Source organism: Myotis lucifugus, unplaced genomic scaffold (assembly GCF_000147115.1).
Source record: "Myotis lucifugus unplaced genomic scaffold, Myoluc2.0 scaffold_332, whole genome shotgun sequence".
Classification (NCBI taxonomy): Eukaryota; Metazoa; Chordata; class Mammalia; order Chiroptera; family Vespertilionidae; genus Myotis; species Myotis lucifugus.
Genome location: NW_005871380.1, coordinates 1051936 through 1076967, shown reverse-complemented (window position 1 = coordinate 1076967; position 25032 = coordinate 1051936). Strand labels below are relative to the sequence as shown.

The following is a 25032-nucleotide window of genomic DNA, read 5'->3' as shown; positions in this document are numbered from 1 at the left end:
CTATTTCTTTCACCAGGTAGGGGAAGTTTTCTGTCATTATTTCTTCAAATAAGTTTTCAATATCTTGCTCTCTCTCTTCTTCTGGCACCCCCATAATTCGGGTGTTGGTGCTCTTGAAGTTGTCCCAGAGGCTCCTTACACTATCTTCATATTTTTGGATTCTTTTTTCTTTTTGTTTTTCCAGTTGGTTGTTTTTTGCTTCTTCATATTTCAAATCTTTGACTTGATTCTTGCAATCCTCTAGTCTGCTGTTGGAACTCTGTATAATATTCTTTATTTCAGTCAGTGTATGCTTAATTTCTAGTTGGTCCTTTTTCATATCCTCGAGGGTCTCACTAGATTTCTTGAGGGTCTCACTAAGTTTATTGGCGGTTTCTAGAAAATTCTTTATAAGGGTGGTTTTGAACTCTGTATCCTGTAGTTTGCTTTCCTCCATTTCTGTCATTTGTGACCTGTTTCTTTGTCTCTGCATTTTTTATGCTTCCCTGTGTTGGTAGAGTGGCTTTCTGTGCTAGATGTCCTATAGGGCCCAGTGGCTCAGCCTCCCCAATTACCTGGGGTGGACATGCTTGGACACCCTTTGTGAGCTTTGTGCACAGTCTTGTTGTAGTTAAGTCTTGATTGTTGTAGGTATCACTGGGAGGAATTGACCTCCAGGCCAATTGGCTGTGAGAATCAGCTGTGTCTACAGTGGGAGAACTTCTGTGCTGAAGGCACCCTTCTGGGGCAAGACTTGCTTCAGTGGGGCTTTGGTGCTCACTGAGTCTGCCCCCTGAGTGTGTCCCTTATGGATCTGAGGAGTTGTAATCTGGATGGTCCCACTCTGACCACTGGGTACACTGGCTCTTGGATCTCTAAGGAGGTGCTAATTTAGCCTCTGCCTGAGGCTACCCAGCAGGAGCTATGGAGAAATCTGTAGATTCCTCCTCTTTGTTTGGGGTTTGGAGGTGCCCAGATGAGGCCCAGCTGTGAAGCAATGCAAGCAGCTGTGGGGCTTTGGGCCTTCTTTTGGAAGTTCTGGGTCTGTCTGGCCCAGCTGCAGTTTGCTAGGTAATTTTCAGATTGCAAAGGGCCAGGCCTTTCATATGCAAAAGCCTCTGTGCACAACTTGGGTGGGGCAGGGTCTCAGGGAATCAACAGGGCGGAGCAAGCAGCTATGGCTGATCCTCAGTCCTACCCTAAGAGGCCCTGTATCTCAGTGTCCCGGAAATGGCTGCAAGCACCTCTGAGAGAAAGCCGCCCTCAAGTTCCGACCAATGCCAGACAGTCCAGTTTCTCCCCGTATGAGTCTGGGTCCCCAGAGACTTGCCCGGAACTGGAGTTCAGAGCAGTCGGGAGCTTGAGACTCCCTCTCGATTGAAAAAGACAACCGCGTCCTCAGCTGCCAGCCCTTTCAGTGTGTGCCTCTGTACCTCTGCACTTCCGCAGCTCCTCTGAGTCTCAGTGTGCTTTTCTCTTTCCTTCTAGTTGTAGAATTTCCACTCAGCCAGCCTTCCTGTGTTCCGGATGATGTTCGTTTTGTCTTTTAGTTGTATTTTTGAAGTTGTTGTGGGTGGCAGCAATTTCCAGTGTTTACCTATGCCGCCATCTTGGTTTCCCCGCATTTTCTTGTGCTTCATCTCATTTAATCCTCATAGAAGTCCTGGAGTAGGTAAATTGGAGACTCGGTGGAATTCTATTTTCTTTACATTAGCTGGAAAACAGAGATTTAGAAAGCTTAGAAACTTGACCCGACTGAAAAGAAAGAAGAAATGGTGGACCTTGAAAATGACTTCAGGTTTTCTCACTGCTCAGAATATAGTCAAACACTGCTGCAGTTAAATATTTTACCCTTTGTTCTCCTTGAGTGATCTACAGTAATAATCTGCTTCATGATATTTACTGCTGTGTTGCTGACAATTTGACCTGAACGAGAAGTTGGGGTGCTTCACTGGGCTGGAAAAAGTTTAGCTAAATCAGAAAGCAATAAAAGCCATATATGACAGGCCCACAGCTAACATCATACTCAATGGACAAAAACTAACACCATTTCCCCTAAGAACAGGAACAAGACAGGGATGCCCACTCTCACCACTCCTGTTCAACATAGTACTGGAAGTATTAGCCATTGCAATTAGATAACAAGAAGAAATAAAAGATATCCAAATTGGAAAAGAGGAAGTAAAACTGTCCTTATTTGCAGATGACATGATATTATACATACAAAACCCTAGAGACTCCATCAAAAAACTACTAGACTTAATACATGAATTTGGCAATGTAGCAGGATACAAAATTAACCCCAAGAAATTTGAGGCATTTCTATACACCAATAGTGAACTTTCAGAAAGAGAGATTATAAAAACAATCCCATTTACCATCGCACCAAAAAAATTAAGCTACCTAGGAATAAACTTAACTAAAGAGGTAAAAGACCTCTACTTAGAAAACTATAGGATGTTGAAAAAAGAGATAGAGGAAGACATAAACAGATGGAAGAACATACAGTGTTCATGGATTGGTAGAACCAACATCATTAAAATGTCCATACTACCCAAAGCAATCTATAAATTCAACGCACTTCCCATTAAAATACCAATGGCATACTTCACAGATCTAGAACGAACTCTCCAAAAATTCATCTGGAATAAAAAAAGACCCCAAATAGCTGCAGCAATCCTAAGAACAAAGTAGGTGGGATCTCGATACCAGATATCAAGCTGTATTACAAAGCCACTGTTCTCAAAACTGTCTGGTACTGGCACAAGAACAGACATATAGATCAATGGAATAGAATAGAGAGCCCAGAAATCGGCCCGAACCAATATGCTCAATTAATATTTGACAGAGGATGCAAGAACATACAATGGAGCCAAGATAGTCTCTTCAATAAATGGTGTTGGGAAAATTGGCCAGATATATGCAAGAAAATGAAACTAGACCACCAACTTACACCATACACAAAAATAAACTCAAAATGGATAAAGGACTTAAATGTACGAAAGGAAACCATAAAAACTCTAGAAGAATCCAAAGGCAAGAAAATCTCAGACATATGCCGAAGCAATTTCTTCACTGATACAGCTCCTAGGGCACTTGAAACTGAAGAGAAAATAAACAAATGGGACTACATCAAAATAAAAAGCTTCTGCACAGCCAAAGAAACCATCAACAAAACAACAAGAAAACCCACTGTGTGGGAAAACATATTTGCCAATGTCATATCTGATAAGGGCCTAATCTCCAAAATTTATAGGGAACTCATACAACTTAACAAAAGGAAGATAAACAATCCAATCAAAAAATGGGCAAAGGATCTAAATAGACACCTTTCAAAACAGGACATTCAGAAAGCCAAGAGACATATGAAAACATGCTCAAAGTCACTAATCATCCGAGAGATGCAAATCAAAACAACAATGAGGTACCATCTCACACCTGTCAGACTGGCTATCATCAACAAATCAACAAACGACAAGTGCTGGAGAGGATGTGGAGAAAAAGGAACACTCGGGCACTGCTGGTGGGAATGCAGACTGGTGCAGCCACTATGGAAGACAGGATGGAGTTTCCTCAAAAAGCTGGAAATGGAACTCCCATTTGACCCTGTGATCCCACTTCTAGGAATATATCCCAAGAAACCAGAAACACCAATCAGAAAGGATATATGCACCCATATGTTCATAGCAGCACAATTTCACCATAGCTAAGATCTGGAAACAGCCTAAGTGCCCATCAGTAGATGAATGGATTAGAAAACTGTGGTACATCTACACGATGGAATACTATGCTGCTGTTAAAAAGAAGGAACTCTTACCATTTGCAACGGCATGGATGGAACTGGAGAGTATTATGCTAAGTGAAATCCAGTCAATGAAGGAAAAAATACCACATGATCTCATTCATTCGTAGATAATAAAGACCATTATAAACTTATGAACAATAATAGATACAGAGGCAGAGCTGCCTCAAACAGATTGTCAAACTGCAGCGGGAAGGCCGGGGAGGGTTGAGGGGCAGGAGGGACGGGCGGGTAAGAGATCAACCGAAGGACTTGTATGCATGCATATAAGCATAACCAATGGACATAAGACACTGGGGGGTAGGGGAGGTCAGGGGATTGTCAAGGGTGGGGGGGGGGAAGGACACACATGTAATACCCTTTGTAATACTTTAAGCCATTAATTAAATAAATAAATAAATAAATAAATAAATAAATAAATAAAAAAAATAGCAAAATTTTACGGGGGGGGGATAAATAAATAAATCAGAAAGCAGGTCTAATTAATCAAATTATATATATATATGGCTAAGTTGATTTGTGCATGCACAGTACATATAAAGCTCTCGCTGCCGCCAATCGCATGCATGTGTTTCCATCTGTCATTGTCAGTTGTAAATTTGGTTGACACTTTTATTATAGAGAAAGGGTGAATAGCGATATTAAAATATTTCTTCTAATTAATTTCCTTTCAGTGTGCACAAATTCGTGCACTGGACCACTAGTATTTAATAAAAACCTATTTATGGGTTGATAGTGATTATAGATAGATTTGTATCTCTTACCTTGTCTCATCATAAGCCCTTTCCAATTTCCAAATGCCTAATTCTTGACCTTAATCAGGAAATTACTGTACCATTTAGCATTTGCTCATCCATATATATAGCATTTTATTTTATTTTTTAATATATTTTTATTGATTTCAGAGAGAGGGGAGAGAGAGAGAGAGATAGAACATCAATGATGAGAGAGTTTCACTGATTGGCTGCCTCCTGCATACCCCCTTCTGGGGATCGAGCCTGCAACCAGGCATGTCCCCTTGACTAGAATCGAACCTGGGACCCTTTGGTCCGCAGGCCGATGCTCTATCCACTGAGCAAAACCAGTTAAGGCCATATATATAGCATTTTTTTACTTTTTTAGGAACTCCATACTGTTTTTCACAATGGCTGCACCAGTCTGCATTCCCACCAACAGTGTACAAGGGTTCCCTTTTCTTCACAACCTCGCCATCATTTGTTTGTTGATTTATTGATGAGGGAGGTGATATCTCATTGTGGTTTTAATTTGCATCTCTCTGATGATTAGTGACGCTGATAATTTTTCTTATGTCTATTAGCTATCTGCATGTCCTCTTTGGAAAAGTGTCTATTAATTCCTTAGCCCATTTTTTTATTTTTTATTTTTATTGATTTCACAGAGGAAGGGAGAGGGAGAGAGAGAGAGAAACATTAATGATGAGAGAGAATCATTGATCAGCTGCCTCCTGCATACCCCCCACTGGGGATCGAGCCCGCAACCCGCGCATGTGCCCTTGACCGGAATCAAACCCAGGACCCTTCAGTCCGCAGGCCAATGCTCTACCCACTGAGCTGAACCGGTTAGGGCCTTTGCTCACTTTCTAATTGGATTTTTTTTTAAATATATTTTTATTGATTTCAGAGAGGAAGGGAGAGGGGGAGAGAGATAGAAACATCAATGATGAGAGAGAATCATTGAATGGCTGCCTCCCGCATCACCCCCTGCTGGGGATCAAGCCCACAACTCAGGCATGTGCCCTTGACTGGAACCAAACCTGGGACCCACCAGTGTGCAGGCCGACGCTCTATCTACTGAGCCAAACCAGCCAGGGCTTTAATTGGATTTTTTGTCTTCCTGGTGTTGATTGTGTACATTCTTTATATATTTTGGAAATTATTTCCTTACCAGATATATCATTGGCAAATATGTTCTCCCTTACATTGGATTCCCTTTTCATTTTGTTGATGGTTTCTTTTGCTGTTCAAAAAAGCTTTTTAGTTTGATATAGTCCCATTTGTTTATTTTTCTTTTGTTTCCCTTGCCCTGGGAGATATATTGGAAAAAGTATTGCTACAAAAGATGTCTGAGATTTTACTGGCTATATTTTCTTCTAGAGTTTTTATGGTTTTGCTACTTACAGTTAAGTCTTTTATCCATTTTGAGTTTATTCTTTTTGTTTTGTTTTGTTTTTTGTTTTTTTGTTGTTGTTTTTTTAATTCTTTTGTTGTTGTTTTTTTAATTCTTTATTAGTTAAGGCATTACAAATGTGTCCTTATCCCCCCCCATTAACCCCCATCCTCCCCCCCTCCGTGCTCTCATCCCCCTGTTGTCCATGTCCATTGGTTTGGCTTATATGCATGCATACAAGTCCTTTGGTTGATCTCTTCCCCTTACTCCCTCCCTCCCCTACTTTCCCTCTGGGGATTGATAGTCTGATCGCTGTTTCTGTCTTGGATCTGTCCCTGTTCATCAGCCTATGTTGTTCTCTATAATCCACAAATGAGTGAGATCATGTGGTATTTATCTTTCTCTGACTGGCTTATTTCACTTAGCATAATGCTCTCCAGTTCCATCCATGCTGTTGCAAAAGGCAAGAATTCCTTCTTTTTTACTGCAGCATAGTATTCCATTGTGTAGATGTACCACAGTTTTTTAAGACACTCATCTGCTGATGGGCACTTAGGCTGTTTCCAAATCTTAGCTATTGTGAATTGTGCTGCTATGAACATATGGGTGCATATATTCTTTCTGATTGGTGTTCCTGAGTTTATTCTTATATATGGTGTAAGTCGGTAGTCTAGTTTCTTTTCTTTTTGCATGTACCTGTTCTATTTTCCCAGCACCATTTATTGAAGACACTGTCTTTACTCCATTATGTGTTCTTACCACCTTTATCAAATATTAATAGACCATAAAGGTATGGGTTTATTTCTGTGCTCTTTGTTCTGTTCTATTGATCTATATGCCTGTGCTTATGCTAGTACCGGGCTGTTTCGATTAACAGGCCTTGTTATAGTTTGATATCAGGTATTGTGATAACTCCAACTTTGATCTTCTTTCTCAATATTGTTGAGGTTATTCAGAGTCCTTTTTGGTTCCATATAAATTTTTTTTAAAATATTTGTTCTGGATCTGTGAAACATGCTGTTGGTATTTTTTTGTTGTTGTTGTTAATCCTCACTTGAGGATAATTTTTTCATTGATTTTTTTTTTTTTTTTGAGAGTGTGGGAGGGAGGGGAAGAGAGATAGAAACATCTATGTGAGGGAGACACATTAATTGGTTGTCTCCTGCACACACCCTCGCCAGGGCCAGGAATCAAACCTGCAATCCAAGTAACATGCTCTTGACCGGGAATCAAACCCAAGACCCTTCGGTGCCAGTCCCACTCTCTAACCAATAAGCCACACTGGCCAGGGTTATTCCATTGCTATTTTAATAGGAACCGCGTTGAATCTATAGATTGCTTTGGTAGTATGGACATTTTAATGATGTTAATGCTTCCAATTATTTGTATCTTCCTCAGTTTCTTTCTTCAGTGTCCTATAATTTTCTGAGTACAGGTCTTTTACCTTCTTGGTTAAATTTATTCCTAGTAACCTTATTTTTTTGTTGCAATAGTAAATGGGATTATTTTCTTAATTTCTCTTACTGATAGTTCATTATCGGTATATAAAAATGCCACTGATTTCTGAATATTAATTTTGTATCCCGCTACTTTGCTAAATTCATTTATTAGATCTAGTAATTTTTGGTGGCATCATTAGGGTTTTCTATGTACAGTATCATGCCATCTGAGGATAATGACAGTTGTACTTCCTCCTTTCCAATTTGGATGCCTTTGATTTCTTCCTCTTGTCTAATTGCTGTGGCTAGGACTTCCAGTACTGTGTTGAATAAGAGTGGTGAAAGCAGACATCCTTGTCTTGTTCCTGATCTAAGGGAAATGCTTTTAGTTTTTGCCAACTGAGTATGATGTTGGCTGTAGGTTTGTTATATATGGCCTTTATCATGTTGAGATATGATCCTTCTATTCCCATATTACTGACATCACATACGGGTGCTATCATAAATGGGTTCTGGATTTTATTTTTTGGTGTTTCATTGTGTGTGTGGGATGTTTGTGTGTATGTGGGGGGTTGGTTTTTTTGTTTTTGCTCTTTTTTTTTAGGGTGCTGGATTTTATCAAATGCTTTTTCTGCATCTATTCATATGATCATGTGATTTTTATTCTTCATTTTGTTTAAGTAGTGTATCACATTTATTGATTTGAGAATATTGTACCAACCTTGCATCCCCATAAAAAAACCCACTTGGCCATGATGTGTGATCTTTTTAATGTATTCCTGGATCGGTTTGCTAATTTAAAAAAAATACTGTTTTTTATTGATTTCAAAGAGGAAGGGAGAGGGAGAGAGAAAAATAAAAACATCAATGAGAGAGATCAGCTGCCTCTTGCATGCCCCCCACTGGGGATCAAGCCCGCAACCTGGGCATATGCCCTGCCCTGACCAAGAATTGAACCATGACCTCCTGGTTCATAGGTCATTGCTCAACCACTGAGCCACCAGCCAGGCGGTTTGTTAATATTTTGTTGAGGATTTTTGCATCTATGTTCATCAGGGATATTGGCCTATACTTCTCTTTCTTTGTGTAGTATCTTTGTCTGGTTTTGGAATTAGGATAATGCTGGCCTCATAAAAAGAGTTTGTAGGTCTTCCTTCCTCTTGAAGTTTTTTTAGTAGTTTGAGGAGTGTCGTGTGCATTCTTCTGACTGTTTGGTAAAATTTGCCCGTGAAGCCATCTGGTCCAGAACTTTGCTAGGAGTTTTTCAATTACTGCTTCAATTTCATTAGTTGTAATCTGTCTATTCTAGGTTTTCTGATTCTTCTGGAATCAATTTTGGAAGGTACTATGCTTCTAGGAATTTATCTATTTGGCCCAGGTTGTCCAATTTGTTGGCATATAGTTGTTCATAGTCTTTTCTTACAATCCTTTGTATTTCTTTGGTGTCAGTTATTCATCTCTTTATTTCTGATTTTACTTATTGGGGTCCTCTTGTTTTCTTGATGAGTCTGATTAAAGGTTCATCAGCCTTGTTTATATTTTCTTTCTTTTTTTTTTTTATTAAATCTTTATTCTTCAGATTACATTTGTTCCTCTTCCCCCCCCCCCCCCCATAATTCCCCTCCTCCCAGTTCCCGCCCCACCCTCCGCCCTCACTCCCCACCCACTGTCCTCATCCATAGGTGCACGATTATTGTCCGGTCTCTTCCCGCATCTCCCATTCCCCTTTGCCCCCCAAGAATAGTCAGTCCATTCCCTTTCTATGTCCCTGATTCATTATAATCACCAGTTCATTCTGTACATCAGATTATTTATTCACTTGATTCTTAGATTCACTTGTTGATAGATGCATGTTTGTTGTTCACAATTTGTATCTTTACCTTTTTCTTCTTCCTCTTCTTAAAGGATACCTTTCAGCATTTCGTATAATACTGGCTTAGTGGTGATGAACTCCTTTAGCTTTTCCTTATCTGTGAAGCTCTTTATCTGACCTTCAATTCTGAATGATAGCTTTGCTGGATAAAGTACTCTTGGTTGTAGGTTCTTGGTATTCATCACTTTGAATATTTCTTGCCATTCCCTTCTGGCCTCAAAGTTTCTGTTGAGAAATCAGCTGACAGTCGTATGGGTATTCCTTTGTAGGTAATTGAGTCTCTTTCTCTTGCTGCTTTTAAGATTCTCTCTTTGTCTTTTGCTCTTGGCATTTTAATTATGATGTGTCTTGGTATGGTCCTCTTTGGATTCCTTTTGTTTGGGGTTCTCTGCGCTTCTTGGACCTGTAAGTCCATTTCTTTCACCAGGTGGGGGAAGTTTTCTGCCATTATTTCTTCAAATAGGTTTTCAATATCTTGCTGTCTCTCATCTTCTGGCACCCCTATAATTCTGATATTAGTGCGCTTGAAGCTGACCCAGAGGCTCCTTACACTATCTTCATATTTTCGGATTCTTTTTTCATTTTGCTTTTCCGGTTGGGTGTTTTTTGCTTCTTCGCATTTCAAATCTTTGGCTTGATTCTTGCGCTCCTCTGGTCCGCTATTGGGTATAATATTCTTTATTTCAGTCCGTGTATGCTTAATTTCTAGTTGTTTCTTTTTTTTTTAAATAAATCTTTATTGTTCAGATTATTACATTAGTTACTCTTTTTTCCCACCATAACTCCCCTCCACCCAGTTCCAACCCCACCCTCTCCCCTCACTCCCCACCCACTGTCCTCATCCATAGGTGCACGATTGTTGTCTAATCTCTTCACTCACCCCCACACCCCTTTCTTCCTCCCCCCCCAAGAATAGTCAGTCCATTCCCTTTCTATGTCCCTGATTCTATTACAATCACCAGTTCATTCTGTACATCAGATTATTTATTCACTTGATTTTTAGATTCACTTGTTGTTAGATGTGTATTTGTTGTTCATAATTTGTATCTTTACCTTTTTCTTCTTCTTCCTCTTCTTAAAGGATACCTTTCAGAATTTCATATAATACTGGTTTGGTGGTGATGAACTCCTTTAGCTTTTTCTTATCTGTGAAGCTCTTTATCTGGCCTTCACTTCTGAATGATAGCTTTGCTGGATAAAGTAGTCTAGGTTGTAGGTTCTTGGTATTCATCACTTTGAATATTTCTTGCCATTCCCTTCTGGCCTGCAAAGTTTCTGTTGAGAAATCAGCTGACAGTCGTATGGGTACTCCCTTGTAGGTAACTGATTTTCTTTCTCTTGCTGCTTTTAAGATTCTCTCTTTGTCTTTTGCTCTTGGCATTTTAATTATGATGTGTCTTGGTGTGGTCCTCTTTGGATTCCTTTTGTTTGGGGTTCTCTGCGCTTCCTGGACTTGGAAGTCTATTTCTTTCACCAGGTAGGGGAAGTTTTCTGCCATTATTTCTTCAAATAGGTTTTCAATATCTTGCTCTCTCTCATCTTCTGGCACCCCTATAATTCGGATGTTGGTACGCTTGAAGCTGTCCCAGAGGCTCCTTACACTATCTTCATATTTTCGGATTCTTTTTTCATTTTGCTTTTCCGGTTGGGTGTTTTTTGCTTCTTCATATTTCAAGTCTTTGACTTGATCCTTGCGACCCTCTGGTCTGCTGTTGGGAGTCTGTATAATATTCTTTATTTCAGTCAGTGTATGCTTAATTTCTAGTTGGTCCTTTATCACAACATCGAGGGTCTCATTAGATTTCTTGAGGATCTCACTACATTTATCGGCGGTCTTACCAGTCTTTTCAAGAATCTCACTACATTTATCGGCGGTCTCACCAGTCTTTTCGAGGGCCTTATAAAATTTATCAGCGGCTTCTAAACAGTTCTTTAAAGACCTTGAAAGTGTGGTTTTGAACTCTATATCCAACAGTTTGCTTTCCTCCAATTCTGTCGTTTGTGTCCTCTTTGTCTCGGCATTTTTTTATGCTTCGCTGTGTCGATAGAGTGCCTTTCTGTGCTAAGTGTCCCAATTACCTGAGGTAGACACTCTTGGTGCACCCCCTTGTGGGCCTTGTGCACAGTCTTGTTGTGGTTAAGCCTTGATTGTTGTAGTTATCACTGTGAGGAATTGACCTCCAGGCCAATTGGCTGTGAGAATCAGCTGTGTCTGCAGTGGGAGAACTTCTGTGCTGGAGACACCCCTCTGGGGCTAGACTTGCTTCGATGGGGCTTTGGTGCTCACTGAGTCTGCCCCCTGAGTGTGTCTTTTATGGTTCCACGGAGCTGCAAGCTGGATGGTCCCACTCTGACCTCTGGGCTTCCTGGCTCCTGGATCTCTAGGGAGGTGCTAATCTAGCCTTTGCCTGAGGCTATCCAGCAAAAGCCTCCCTGCAGGGCTTGGGCGGGGCGAGTCCCACGGGATCACAGGGCGGGGTTAGCAATTATGGCTGCTCTCAGTCTTGCCCTCAGAGGCTCTGCTTCTCAGTGTCCCAGTAGTCGCTGCAAGCCCCACGGAGAGAAAGCTGCCCTAGGGTTCTGACCGATGCCAGACAGTCCTGCTTCTCCCGTATGAGTCTGGGTCCTTAGAGACTCGCCGGGAACTGGAGCTCAGAGCCTGAGACTCCCTCCCGATTGAAAACGACAACCGTGCCCTCAGCCTCCAGCCCGCTCCGCATGCACTCCGAACCTTAGTATTTTACTTCAGCACTGCGCCTCCTCTGAGCCTCGGTGTGCTTTTCTCTTTCCTCCTAGTTGTAGAACATCCACTCAGCCAGCTTTCCTATGGTTCTGGATGATGTCTGATCCGTCTTTTAGTTGAAATTTTGAAGTGGTTGTTCGAGGCAGCAAACTCCCGTGTTTACCTATGCCGCCATCTTGGTTTCTCCTAGTTGTTTCTTTATCATAGCATCGAGGGTCTCATTAGTTTTCGTGAGGCTCTCCTCAAGTTTATTGCAAGCCCTCAAAATTGCGTTCTTTAGCTCTATATCCTCCATTTCTGTCATGTTTTTTTGTCTCCGCATTTTTTATGCTTTCTTGATGCACCCCCTTGTGGTCTTTGTGCACAGTCTTGTTCTAGTTAAGCCTTGATTGTTGTAGTTAATACTAGAGGGATTTGACCACCAGGCCGACTGGCTGTGAGAATCAGCTGTGGGAAAACTTCTGTCCTCTGGGGAGGTGCTAATCTAGCCTTTGCCTGAGGCGATCCGGCAAATGGCTCTGCGCAGGGCTTGGGCGGGGCGGGATCAACAGGGTGGGCAGAGGGAGCAGTTATGGCTGCTCTCAGTCCCGTTCCCAGAGGCTCTGCTTCTCAGAACCCCAGCAACCGCTGCAAACCTCGGAGAGAATGCTGCCCTCACGTTCCAACTGATGCTAGACAATCCCGCTTCTCCCGTTTGAGTCTGAGTCCCTAGAGACTCGCCCAGATCTGGAGCTCAGAGTCTGAGACTCCCTCCTGATTGAAAACGACAACTGCGCCCTCAGCCACCAGCCCGCTTTGCGCGCGCACCTCCGCACCTTTAAATTTTCCACACTGCGCCTCCTCTGAGCCTCGGAATGCTGTTCTCTTTCCTTCTAGTTGAAGAGTCTCTCCTCAGCCAGCCTTCCTGTGGTTCTGGGTGATGTCCGTTCTGTCTTTTAGTTGTATTTTTGAAGTGGTTGTTTGCGGCAGCAGTCTCCGTTGTTTACCTATGCCGCCATCTTCGGTCTCCTTGTTTATATTTTCAAAGAACCAGTTTCAGTGTTCTTTTTTTTTTTTTAATTTCTATGTCACTTATTTATGCTCTGATCTTTATTATTTCCTTCTACTTATTCTGGGTTTTGTTTGTTGTCCTTTTTCTAATGTTTTTAGGGGAAGGGTTAGATTGATTGAGATTTTTCTTGAGGTAGGCTTGTAATGCTATGAACTTCCCTCATAGAACTATTTTTGCTTTGTCCCATAGATTTTGGTTGTTGTGTGTTCATTTTCATTTGTTTCCAGGTAGTGTTTTTATTTCCCCTTAATCTGATTATTAACCCAGTCATTATTTACTAACATGCTATTTTAGCCTCCAGGTGTTGCAATGTTTTTCAGTTTTTTTGTGTTTTTTTTTTTTGTTTTTTTAAATATACTTTATTGATTTTTTACAGAGAGGAAGGGAGAGGGATAGAGAGTTAGAAACATCGATGAGAGAGAAACATCGATCAGCTGCCTCCTGCACGCTCCCTACTGGGTATGTGCCCGCAACCAAGGTACATGCCCTTGACCGGAATCGAACCTGGGACCCTTGAGTCCACAGGCCGACGCTCTATCCACTGAGCCAAACCAGTTAGGGCGTTTTTCAGTTTTTTTATTGTAGTTGATTTCTAGTTTCATTATTTTGGTCAGAGACAATGCTTGATAGAATTTTAATCTTGAATTTATTAAGACTTATTTTGTGTCCTAACATGTGATCTGTCTTTGAGGATGTTCCAGGTGAACTGGAAAATAATGTATATTCTGCTGTTTTGGGATGAAATAGTCTATAAATATTAATTAAGTCCAACTAATTCATTGTGTTGTTTAAGTTTGTTGTTGCCTTGTGGATTTTTTTGTCTGGAAGATCCATTGGTGACAGTAGGTTATTGAAATCTCCTACTATGACCATATTAATCACTCCCCTTTAATGTCCACTGAGATTTTCTTTTTCTTTTTTTAAAAAATATATTTTATTGATTTTTTACAGAGAGGAAGGGAGAGGGATAGTCAGAAACATTGATGAGAGAGAAACACCGATCAGCTGCCTCCTGCACGCCCCCTACTGGGGATGTGCCTGCAACCAAGGTACATGCCCTTGACTGGAATCGAACCCGGGACCCTTCAGTCCGCAGGCTGACGCTCTATCCACTGAGCCAAACCGGTCAGGGCTGAGTTTTTCTTTATATATTTAGATGTTCCTATGTTGGGTGCATGTATGTTTGAAAGGGTTTTATCCCCTTGTTGGATTGATCCCTTTAGTATTATGTAGTGACCTTCTTCATCTCTTGTTATGGCCTTTGTTTTGAAGTCTATTTTGTCAGATATAAGTATTGGTGCCCCAGCTTTTTTCATTTCCATTTGCATGGAATATTTTTTTCCATCCCTTCACTTTCAGTCTTTTTTTTTTTTTTTAATTTTTTTTATTGATTTCAGAGAGGAAGGAAGAGGGAGATAGAGATAGAAACATCAATGATGAGAGAGAATCATTGATTGGCTGCCTCCTACACACCCCCTACTGGGGATCCAGCCAGCAACCTGAGCATGTGCCCTTGACTGGAATTGAACCTGGGACCCTCCAGTCCGCAGGCCAACGCTCTATCCACTGAGCCAAACCAGCTAGGGCTTCTTTTCTTTTTTTTTTAGAGAAAGAGAGAGAAACATTGATTTGTTGTTCCACTTATTTATGCACTCATTGATTGGCTCTTGTATGTGCCCTGACTAGGGATCAAACCCACAACTTCGGCATTATCAGGATGATGCTCTACCCAACTGAACTACCCAGGCATGTTTGTATCTCTTGTTCTGAAGTGGGTCTCTTATAGTCACCATATATATGGATCATGTTTCCTTATCCATTCAGCTACCCTATGGCTTTTGATTGGAGCATTCAGTTTACATTTAAGTTTATTATTGATAGGTACTTATTTTTTGCCATTTTATTCTTTATACCTGTGTTCTTTTCATTTTTAGCCATTTTTTCTTCTTAAAACATTTCTTGCAATACTGGTTTAGTGGTAATGAAATCCTTTAGCTTTTTTTTGTATGGGAAGCTCTTTATTTTGCCTTCAATTTTAAATGATAGCCTTGCTGGATAGAGTAGTCTTGGATTCAGGTCCTTGCTTTTTCATCATGTTGAATACTTTGTACCAATCACTTCTGGCTTGAAGTGTTTAAGAAATCAGCTGACATCCTATAGGAACTCCCTTATAGGTAACTATCTCTCTCTTGCTGCCTTTAAGATTATCTCTAGCCCTAGCCAGTTTGGTTCAGTGGATAGAGCATCGGCCTGCAGACTGAAGGGTCCCAGGTTTGATTCTGATTGAGGGCAGGTGCCTGGGTTGCGGGCTCGATCCCCAGTAGGGGGCGTTCAGCAGGCAGCCAATCAGTGATTCTCATCACTGATGTTTGTATCTCTCCCTTTTCCTTTCTCTCTGAAATCAATAAAAGTATATTTAAAACATAAATAAATTAATAATAAAGTCGATGGAAAAATATCCTCAGGTAAGGATTAACAACAACAACAAAAAATTATCTCTTTGTCTTTAATCTTTGCCATTTTAATTATGTGTCTTGGTGTGGGTCTCTTTGGATTCATCTTGCTTGGGGAAGTTTTCAGCCATTATTTCTTCAAACATATTTTCTAATCCTTTCTCACTCTCTTCTCCTTTTAGTATCCCTATGATGTGGATATTGTTATGCTTGATGGTGTCCCAGAGGTCCCTTAGACTTTGCTCAATTTTTAGAATTCTCTTTTCTTTTAGATGCTCTGCTTGGTTGCTTATTACTATGTTTTCTTGTCCTCTAAATTCCTCTAATCGCTGGTTTGATCCTCTGCTTCATCTAACCTGCTGTGGTTCCTTCTAGTGTACAGTAGAACCTTGCTTATCAAACTTAATTCATTCCAGAAGGCTCTTTGAGTAGCAATTTGTTTGAAAACTGAATTTTTTTCCCCATTAGAAATCATATAAATTGAATTAATTCGTTCCAGACCCCCAATGATTCCCTGTTTTAACCTTTTATATATACAGTACATGTCTAATGTACTATTTAATCTATAAACACACATTTCTTTTCTTAAATTTATCAACCATTCTTTCTAGCCTTAAGGAATCACTTTCAGCACTCGTTCTAGGGGTGTCTTTCAGGAAGTCAGCCTGAGGCATTTTTGCTTTTTCGCATGTCATTGCCTCCAAAATGTTGTCACTGGGTAACAGCTTTTCGGTTATCCAATTCAACGATAGTTTTTCTACCTCTTCAGTTGCCTGTGATCATTGTTTCTTACACACTCTTGGCAACATTAGCACTCTTGAGGGCCTCTTTGTGTTTTAAATTTGTGCTAATTGTCCATTTCACCAGCAACAAAAGCACACACAAAAAAATGTTTTCACAGCACAATTTCCTGAGATGTTGACAACACAAGGTTTAGCAGTAAACTGACTTGAATTCTCTCCTATGTTTGTGGCCTGAGAGACATTTTTTTGTCATGATGATATGTCAGTATGAAAGGGTTGTTCAACAACCTAGACATTTTTTTTGAGATAGGAGATGTTTGAGAACCAAAGTTTGATTGTTTTCATTTCTGATTTTTTTTTTCTATGCCCTTTTTAATGCTTAGTATCTCTGTGGGGTTTTTTTTTTTTAATATATTTTATTGATTTTTTACAGAGAGGAAGGGAGAGAGATAGAGAGCCAGAAACATCGATGAGAGAGAAACATCGATCAGCTGCCTCCTGCACATCTCCCACTGGGGATGTGCCCGCAACCCAGGTACATGCCCTTGACCGGAATCGAACCTGGGACCTTTCAGTCCACAGGCCGACGCTCTATCTGCTGAGCCAAACCGGTTTCGGCTGGGTTTTGTTTTTAAATATTTTCTTTTACTTATTTTTTAAGGATGGGAGAGAAAGAGAAAGCGTAGAGACAGAGAAAAAGAGAGAGAAAGCCTCAATTTATTGTTCCACTTGTTTATACATTCATTGGTTGATTCTTGTATAGGCTCAGACCGGGGATTGAACCCCCACATCCTTGGTGTATAGGGACAATGCTCTAACCAACTGAGCTACCAGGTCTGGGCCTTATATCTGTTAAGTTCTCACTGAGATCATCCATCCTTCCCCTAAAGTCCTTGAGCATCCTTATAACCATTGTTTTAAACTCTGAATCTGGTATTTTGGTTGTTTCCATTTTATTTAATTCTTTCCTTGGGGATTTCTCTTGTTCTTTTGTTTGGGGTATTTTTCTCTGCCTCCCCATTTTGTCTCTGTATATTAGGTAGATCTGCTATAACTCCCAAACTTGTTATGATGGCTTTATGGTGAAGGGCCTTGTTGGGATCAGTGGCACAATCTTCCAGATCACCTGAGCTCTGTGCTCCAGGAATGTTTCTTGTGAGTTATGTGCACCCTCCTGTTGTAGTTGAATCTTGAGTGCTGTTGGTTCTTTCGTGAGTGGATTTAACTCTTCAGGCTGGCTGAAAATAAGGGTAAACCTTGATCACCGCATATGAGATGCTGTGCAAGGGCTGCCCCCAAGGCGGAGTTGTTCCCAGCAGGGTCTGGTGCCTGCTGGAATCCCTTTTTTGGGTGTACAGCTATGTGGCCAGTTGGGTTGAGCTCTGGTGTGATCTGAAGCCCACCACTGGTTGTATTGATTTCAGCTCTACTTGGGCTGGGTTTAGGTACAGGGCAATGTCAGACGTTCTGTGTAACTAGCCTTGGCTACCTGTCTGGAACTACCATGCTATTCACTGTTTGTGGCTAGCATCTACTGGGCCTGGGTATATGTGGGAGGGGCCAATCTGTGTATAAGGGTCAGCTTCCTCCACCTTAGAGCTGGGGGCAGATCTGTAAAAGGACTGAGGCTCCCTAAGGTTGCTTGGTCTTCCTCCAAAGCCTTCCAAAGAAAGACTGTAGAGTGGGCCCAGGCTGGCCATGAATCACAGCCTCTTCTATAGGTTTCGAGCTCAGTAGGGCAGGGCAGCTGGGATCAGGAGGATAGGGCTAGTGGGTCCCCTACTTGGGGATCACACAGTCAGGCACTCACTGAGGGGAAAGTGGACCCTCCTCCAGAGCCAAACCAGTCAGTCTCTGCCAGAGTCTCCAATTCTAGCTCTCCGTGGAAGGGCCTGCTGTAGGTTCAGGTTAGCAATAGCCAGTCATCCCCTCTGCAGGAGCAAGCTCAGCTGCCCTGGGCTCAGGGGACAGATCAAAAGAGCCTCCCATGGGGGTGATGCCAGCCCACCCCATAGGAGGGGACTAAGCACTTTGTCTTGGTCCCAGATAATAGCCTCCAAGGGACTCACACTTTGAATGCCTCAGATCTAAGCCACTCTCCCTTCCTCCCATGGAACTGAGCCCAGCGGGGCAGAGTATCCAGGACTTGTCAAGGCTGATCCAGTCTCCTGTTGGAGGTGGTCCCTTCAAGCCTGTGGGAGGTGGGTAGGTACTTCTTCCTGGGGTAGCAGTGGCTGAACTTGCTGCAGAGATGGGAGTGTCCCCCTCCCCTGCCCTGCAGTGTAGCCACACACACCCCAGCATCCACCTGTCTGATTCCTGGACAAAAGTTTTTTTGGGAGACATGGTCTGAAAGTTCCAACTCTGCAAGGCACTCTGGTATCCCTGCACAGCTGAACTCCGCAGGACAGGGCCTGCCAAGTGAGTCAACAGGTGGGGGGTAGGGGCACTGGCTGTAGGCTCAAGGTGGGGGAGACCAGCCTTCTTTCCAAAGCCACACAGTTTAGTCACTGTCTGAGTCTCCGCCAAAACCTCCCCAGAAAAATAGGGCCCCAAATGTCATGATGGATGCAACTAGCAGACCCCTCCACAGGACCTGAGTACAACAGAGTGGCCTCGCCAGCAGTTGGGCAGTGCACTCCCAGCCTAGTGCTGGAACGATAGGAGTGCTTGTCCCAGGGAAGGTGGCACCTGGGTCTCCCAGGCAGACGGAAACCACAGTGATTTTCACCACCAGATGCTATGTTCCCATCTCTATTGCTTTGAGTTGGGGATCCCTGAGTGGGGTTGAGACCCCCACACTACTGCAAGGAGGAAGTTTTGTCATAGTGATACCCCTCTAGCTTCTCAGTTGCCAATGCACCTGGGTGCTGGGGCCAGCCCTTTCCACATCTCTGCCCTCCTTACCAGTGTCTATGTGGCTTCTTCTGTAAACCCGTGGTTATATGTCAGTTCAGCTAGCCTTCAGTTGGTTATCCAGGTTGATTGCTCTATACTAGTAATATAGCTAGGAATCTGGTTTGGGGCTGGGAGCAGGTGAGTATAGCTTCTACCTGCTCTGCAGCCATCTTATAATATAGCTTCTAGAAATTACACTGTCCCTGCCCCTGGAGTACTTTGGCTCTAGACCAGCGGTTCTCAGCCTCTGGGTCGCGACCCCTTTGGGGGTCAAACGACTCTTTCACAGGGGTTGTTCGCCTACGACCATCAGAAAACACATATATAATTACATATTGTTTTTGTGATTAATCACTATGCTTTAATTATGTTCAGTTTGTAACAATGAAAATACATCCTGCATATCAGATATTTACATTACGATTCATAACAGTAACAAAATTACAGTTATGAAGTAGCAACGAAAATAATTTTATGGTTGGGGGTCACCACAACATGAGGAACTGTATTAAAGGGTCGCAGTATTAGGAAGTTTGAGAACCACTGCTCTAGACTGTCCCTTAACTTGATCTTGGGGAAGTAGGGTCAGTCCTGCCTCGTCAGTTTGAGGCTATAGTCTGCCTCTTCTTGCCTGTCCCTCCTGTGTCGGTCCCCTCACTGGGAGGGTGTGCTTGGTCCTCTGTGGGTCTGAGGGTGGAGGAACACAGCCAGATCCTGAAGAGACAGCTGTGGGGCCCTGTGAAATCAATGCTGGTGGGAGACACAGGCTCTTTGCCCCCCATCTGATAGCTTACCATCAGATAGATTCTTTGTTCTCTTTGTTATTAAAGCCAGTAAGTTCATTTTTTTCCTCATTTTAGAATTTTCAACTGTATATTTTAAAATAATGCTTGCTGCTATTAATTAATTTTGAGTTGTGATTCCTTTTCACCTGTGAGAGGGAAAGGAACAGAAACTTGAGAGAAGTAAAAGGAACCCCAGAAGGTGACTCAATCTGTCCCCGGCCCATGGTGGGACCAGGTGGGATGGGCCGCAGGAACTTTCTATTTCTAGGAGGTACTGGGAAGTTCAAGGAACTACTCAAAAAGAACTTTTTTTAAAAATATACTTTTAGCCAAAACCAGTTTGGCTCAGTGGATAGAGCGTCAGCCTTCGGACTGAGGGGTCCCAGGTTCGATTCCGGTCAAGGGCATGTACCTGGGTTGCGGGCACATCCCCAATGGGAGATGTGCAGGAGGCAGCTGATCAATGTTTCTGTCTCATCGATGTTTCTAACTCTCTATCGCTCTCCCTTCCTCTCTGTAAAAAATCAATAAAATATATTTTAAAAAAAATAAAAATATACTTTTATTGATTTCAGAGAGGAAGGGAGAGGGAGAGAGATAGAAACATCAATGATGAGAGAGAATCATTGATTGGCTGCCTCCTACACACCCCCTACAGGGGCTCGAGCCCGCAACCTGGGCATGTGCTCCTGACCAGAATCGAACCTGGGACCATTCAGTCTGCAGGCTGACTCTCTATCCACTGAGCCAAACTGCCCAGGGCTCAAAAAGAACTTTTGTCAGAGTTACTTTTTAACCCTAACACTGACATGTCTTGACATTTATTTAAGGTTTTAGATGCCACAAAGCGATTAGGCTGTGAAGAAATGGAAGGATATGGCCCTCTGAAAGCTCATTCATTCTTTGAATCCATCACATGGGAGAATCTGCATCATCAGACACCCCCGAAACTCACCGCTTACTTACCAGCCATGTCGGAAGATGATGAAGACTGCTATGGAAACGTAAGCTGGCTCGTGTGTGTCAGAACAACCCAGGCAGAGATGGATTCTGCTTGTCATACTTTGTGAAAATGGTTCCTCTGTGCTTAGGAAGTTTGTGCCCATCAACCACAGGACTCTGATTCATGGGATGAAGGGCTCAAGGGGAAGCTGGCATAGATCTGGACACTTTGTAGCCCAAATCTGAGTCTCTTACCGAGACTGAGCCCTAAGTGGCTTTTGTCCGTGAGTCTGCCCCGAGTGCAGGTCATCAGGCCCTGGGGTGGTCGAGTCCCTTTTTCTCATTTTTTCTAGATAATTTTTACCCATAGGGATTGAACCAGAGGCAGATAGTGGGTGAGGGAGTCTGGAGCTAGTGGGAGCACACCCTTCACTTTTTCCCCTGGGCTCCTGGTGCTGTGTCTCCTGGTGGGCATCTTTCTTATGCTCTTGGCTGGTGTTTTTATAATCATATGTCTAAAAACATTCTGGAATGCTTCTGATCTTTCCAAGAGAAGCCTGGGGTGCTGTTGCTTTGAACTTTTTGGGACATGGCATTGAGGATGGACATTGGTCAATGTCAGCTTTTAGTTCCTGGTAAAAGTGGGAGCTGTGGGACAAGCCCAAGGGGTGTAGCACCTGGCATGTGTGGGAAGCTGTAGTCACAGCTTGAACTCAGATGTAGGTGTAAGTACACTTTGTTCTTTAAATTTTTCTTATGGAAGCATATGGAATTGGACAGAGGAGTACAAGGAGCTGCAGTGCACCCACCATCCACCTTCAAGTGTTTTCTTATTATCATTGATAGTCCATTTTTCTGGCTTGAGTTCTGTCACTGTAGCTTATTCTAACCAGTTATGTGTAGAGTTCCACTTTAGTTGATGTGGGAATTCTAGACTTTTAAGAGTCATCCAGAGCCAAATTAAAATTATTACTGGTATCACCTCTCGAAGATCAAGAACTCCTTATGTCCCCTGCTTATTGTTGTAAGCAACACATCCCCCTTTGCTTCCCCTGAAATATCCTTTGTGCCCAGACTTGAAGGAAGCCTGACCTGCTTCCCCGTTGCAGTAGCTGCGGCCTCCGTGTTTGCAGACTGCAGAAGGCTCGTCCCCAGGACTTCCTCCCCCGGCCTTGTTATTCCTAAGGCACAGACAGTAGGAGTATGTTAGTGTCTCCAGTCCAGTGCCTTTGGCAGGGGTGTCCAGGGAAGCAGCATGTTTGGCTGACTGAGCTCTAATGGAGCTGAGCTCTGATGGAGGGCACAGCTGTCTCGGATCTCAGTGTCTGGGGAGCTCAGCTTCATGTAGCCTGTGTGCGTATGTACATGTGCGTGTTTGTGTATGCGTGTACACACTCTTGAGTGTCTTTTTCAGGCTTTCTGTCTGCAGTTTTATTGCCTTCGCCATGTCAAGTGCTCTGGCTTCTTGGTGCTCAAATGTTGCCATCTCAAACTGGCTCTACAGGTTAACAACTTATTGTTAGGTGGCTCATCCTCAGCTTTGAAGGCTGTGTGGTTTGAAAGCCTTGGAAAGTATTCGGCCTGAGCTCCCTATACCACCCTTCACAATTGGACAGTTTAGTGAACCTTGAAAAGACTTTGACCTGGAAAGGTATCAAATACAGAGAAAACCTGCTCAAGGAGGTACTTCCTTACTGCAGAGGTAGACATGTGTCACAGGGGACAATCTCACCACCCATGAGGCTCCAGGAGAGTCTAGTGTCCTTTTCAGCAGGAAGGGGACTTCCCTGTGAATGAGAGGAGCAGAAACTATCTTTATTCAGGGAGTGAAGAGAGCAGGCACCCTGTTCTCATCTGTGTTCCTAACCCCATGCTGGTGGCTGATGGTGATGCTCATGTCTGGACTCCAGGTGGCCCCTGGAGAAAAGTTCAGTGTTCAGCACAGTCCGGTGTTTCCTCACTGCGTTGGTGAGCACCTCCACTCCAGCCACTGTCACTCCTTGTCACCTGTCCTTTCTAGGTTTGGGGTTTGTGCTGCTCGTCTGTACTAGGTGCTGCTGAGGGGAGAAGAATGGAGTGCAGAAATAGAGCACCTGGAGCTTTCCCTGGGACAGTACAATGGAGCCCCCAAGATAGGACTCACCCAGCAAGCAGTGGTCATGGTGGTCAGCTAGCAGTTCCACCATGGGAGCGAGGCAGTCCCTGCATTGGAAACACGCAGGGGTCTGGTTCTGAATTCTGCACTGGCCCTCAGGTTGTGACCTTGGGCCCATTCTGAGCCTTATTTCCCTGTTGCAGAAATGGAGATGGTGGTACCAGTCATCTCACTGGCTTCGCAGGTTTGTTGAGACACCCACAGAAGCTTATGGAAGCCTCTGTAAGCTGAGAGACACTGCCCAGAGGTGGCCTTGGGGCAGTTTTCAGAGAGGAAGTGGAGAATGCTCCAGGAGGGGCCCCAGGAGTGTCACTAGGGTCACTCCTACCTGGGAGCCACTGGGCAGGGCTGAGGCTGCTGTTGAAGCTGTGTGAGCACATGGGTGAAGGCTGTTTGGGGCCACACATGAGGAGGGTGGGCTCTGGGTCTGCAGGAGGGAGTCGTCCCTCTAGAGCAGCAGTTCTCAACCTGTGGGTCGCGACCCCTTTGGCGGTCGAACGACCCTTTCACAGGGGTCGCCTAAGACCATCCTGCATATCAGATATTTACATTACGATTCATAACAGTAGCAACATTACAGTTATGAAGTAGCAACGAAAATAATTTTATGGTTGGGTCATAACATGAGGAACTGTATTTAAAGGGTCAGAAGGTTGAGAACCACTGCTCTAGAGCCACAGGGAACTTGGAAGGATGCACTGCATTCTCATCTCACCTGTTTCTGGTGGCGTTTTTCCTTTTCCTCTTTGTTAGCCATGGAGAGGCTGGGTGCCCACTTCTCTCCAGGTCTTTGCTGGGGCTCTCTGGCCCGTTCAGCAGCCTAGGAGGGTGCGAGTACACAGCCCCTGCCTTTTGGTACATTTGTGAGTCATTCCATTTTCTGTGTCACCAGTGTCTGTAGTTTTCTCCAGAATAGCAGGCAACTCTGTCTATATCAAGCTTAATTAATCTTTGCTGAGATGAAAAGGAGTATATTTTTATTTTTAATTGAACTCAGTCACATTGGAATATATAATGACAGCCATAGACTCAGAGACATAGGACCACAGGGCTAAAGGAGGAGGGCTCTGAACTCCTGCCACTGAGCCTCTGCACCCCGGAGGGTGGGTTCTCCGGGGCCATAGGTGCCCATCCCTCCTCTTCCTAACCCCCTCTAGGGGGGGCAGCATGGGGACTTATAGAAGTTTCCCTTCCTGGAGATGAAAGCTGAGGGTTAGCTGCTCTCTGGGGTGAGCATCTTCTCATGTTCACCTCGGAAAGAGGGAGGGATCCAGGCCTGCCTTGATTTAGTGGCCAGCCATCCAGTGGAGGAGAAAGAGCAGCCCACACTTAACAGGAGAAGCAGAACTGGGCTACAGCCCTGAGGCTCATCTCCCATCTGGGCTTTGAGGCCCTCAGGCCGTGAGCTTGCTGGTATAGCGTAGGTCAGAGTGTTGTCTGCATCTTTGGACCCTAGGGAACATTAGGCGCTGTTCTCACTTCTCCCTCTTCTCTGTGCAGTACGACAATCTCCTGAGCCAGTTTGGCTGCATGCAAGTGTCATCGTCATCATCCTCCCACTCCCTGTCTGCCTCAGACACCGGTCTGCCACAGAGGGCGGGCAGCAACATCGAGCAGTATATCCATGACCTGGACACTAATTCTTTTGAACTGGACTTACAGTTTTCCGAAGATGAGAAGAGGTTATTATTGGAGAAGCAGGCCAGTGGAAACCCTTGGTAAGAATTTATAGGCATAAGTAGTACTCCCTTTAAAAATGCAGAGCAGAATGCAGGGAATGCGAGACACGGTAAACAGAGAAAGCAGACATCCTAGTCTTCATTACCGCTGCCTGTGAGGCTCAGCACCAGCTCACTCCTCCCAAAACTGCCAATAACACTCTGGGGTGAGGCCCCTCAAAGGGTCCAGCTGCAAGTGGGTATTAAGAATCGTTGGGCAGGGGGAGTGAGTGCGTTTGGGACTCAGCAGGCCAGGCATCTGTGTTCAGACACGATTCACCGTAATTTAATAACTGCTGCTCCTTGGTGAGATGTTTGGGGTGT

The 25032-nt window shown here is 43.5% G+C and overlaps 1 protein-coding gene across 1 annotated transcript in view; it reads left to right on the top strand.

Annotated features, from left to right (window-relative positions):
* PDPK1 (3-phosphoinositide dependent protein kinase 1) overlaps window positions 1–25032 on the top strand; it is a 99388-nt gene that overhangs the window by 60096 nt on the left and 14260 nt on the right. Inside the window, 2 exon segments of the mRNA XM_006100932.3 lie at window positions 20724–20897; window positions 24491–24708. Of these exon segments, the coding sequence (XP_006100994.2) occupies window positions 20724–20897; window positions 24491–24708 (392 nt within the window).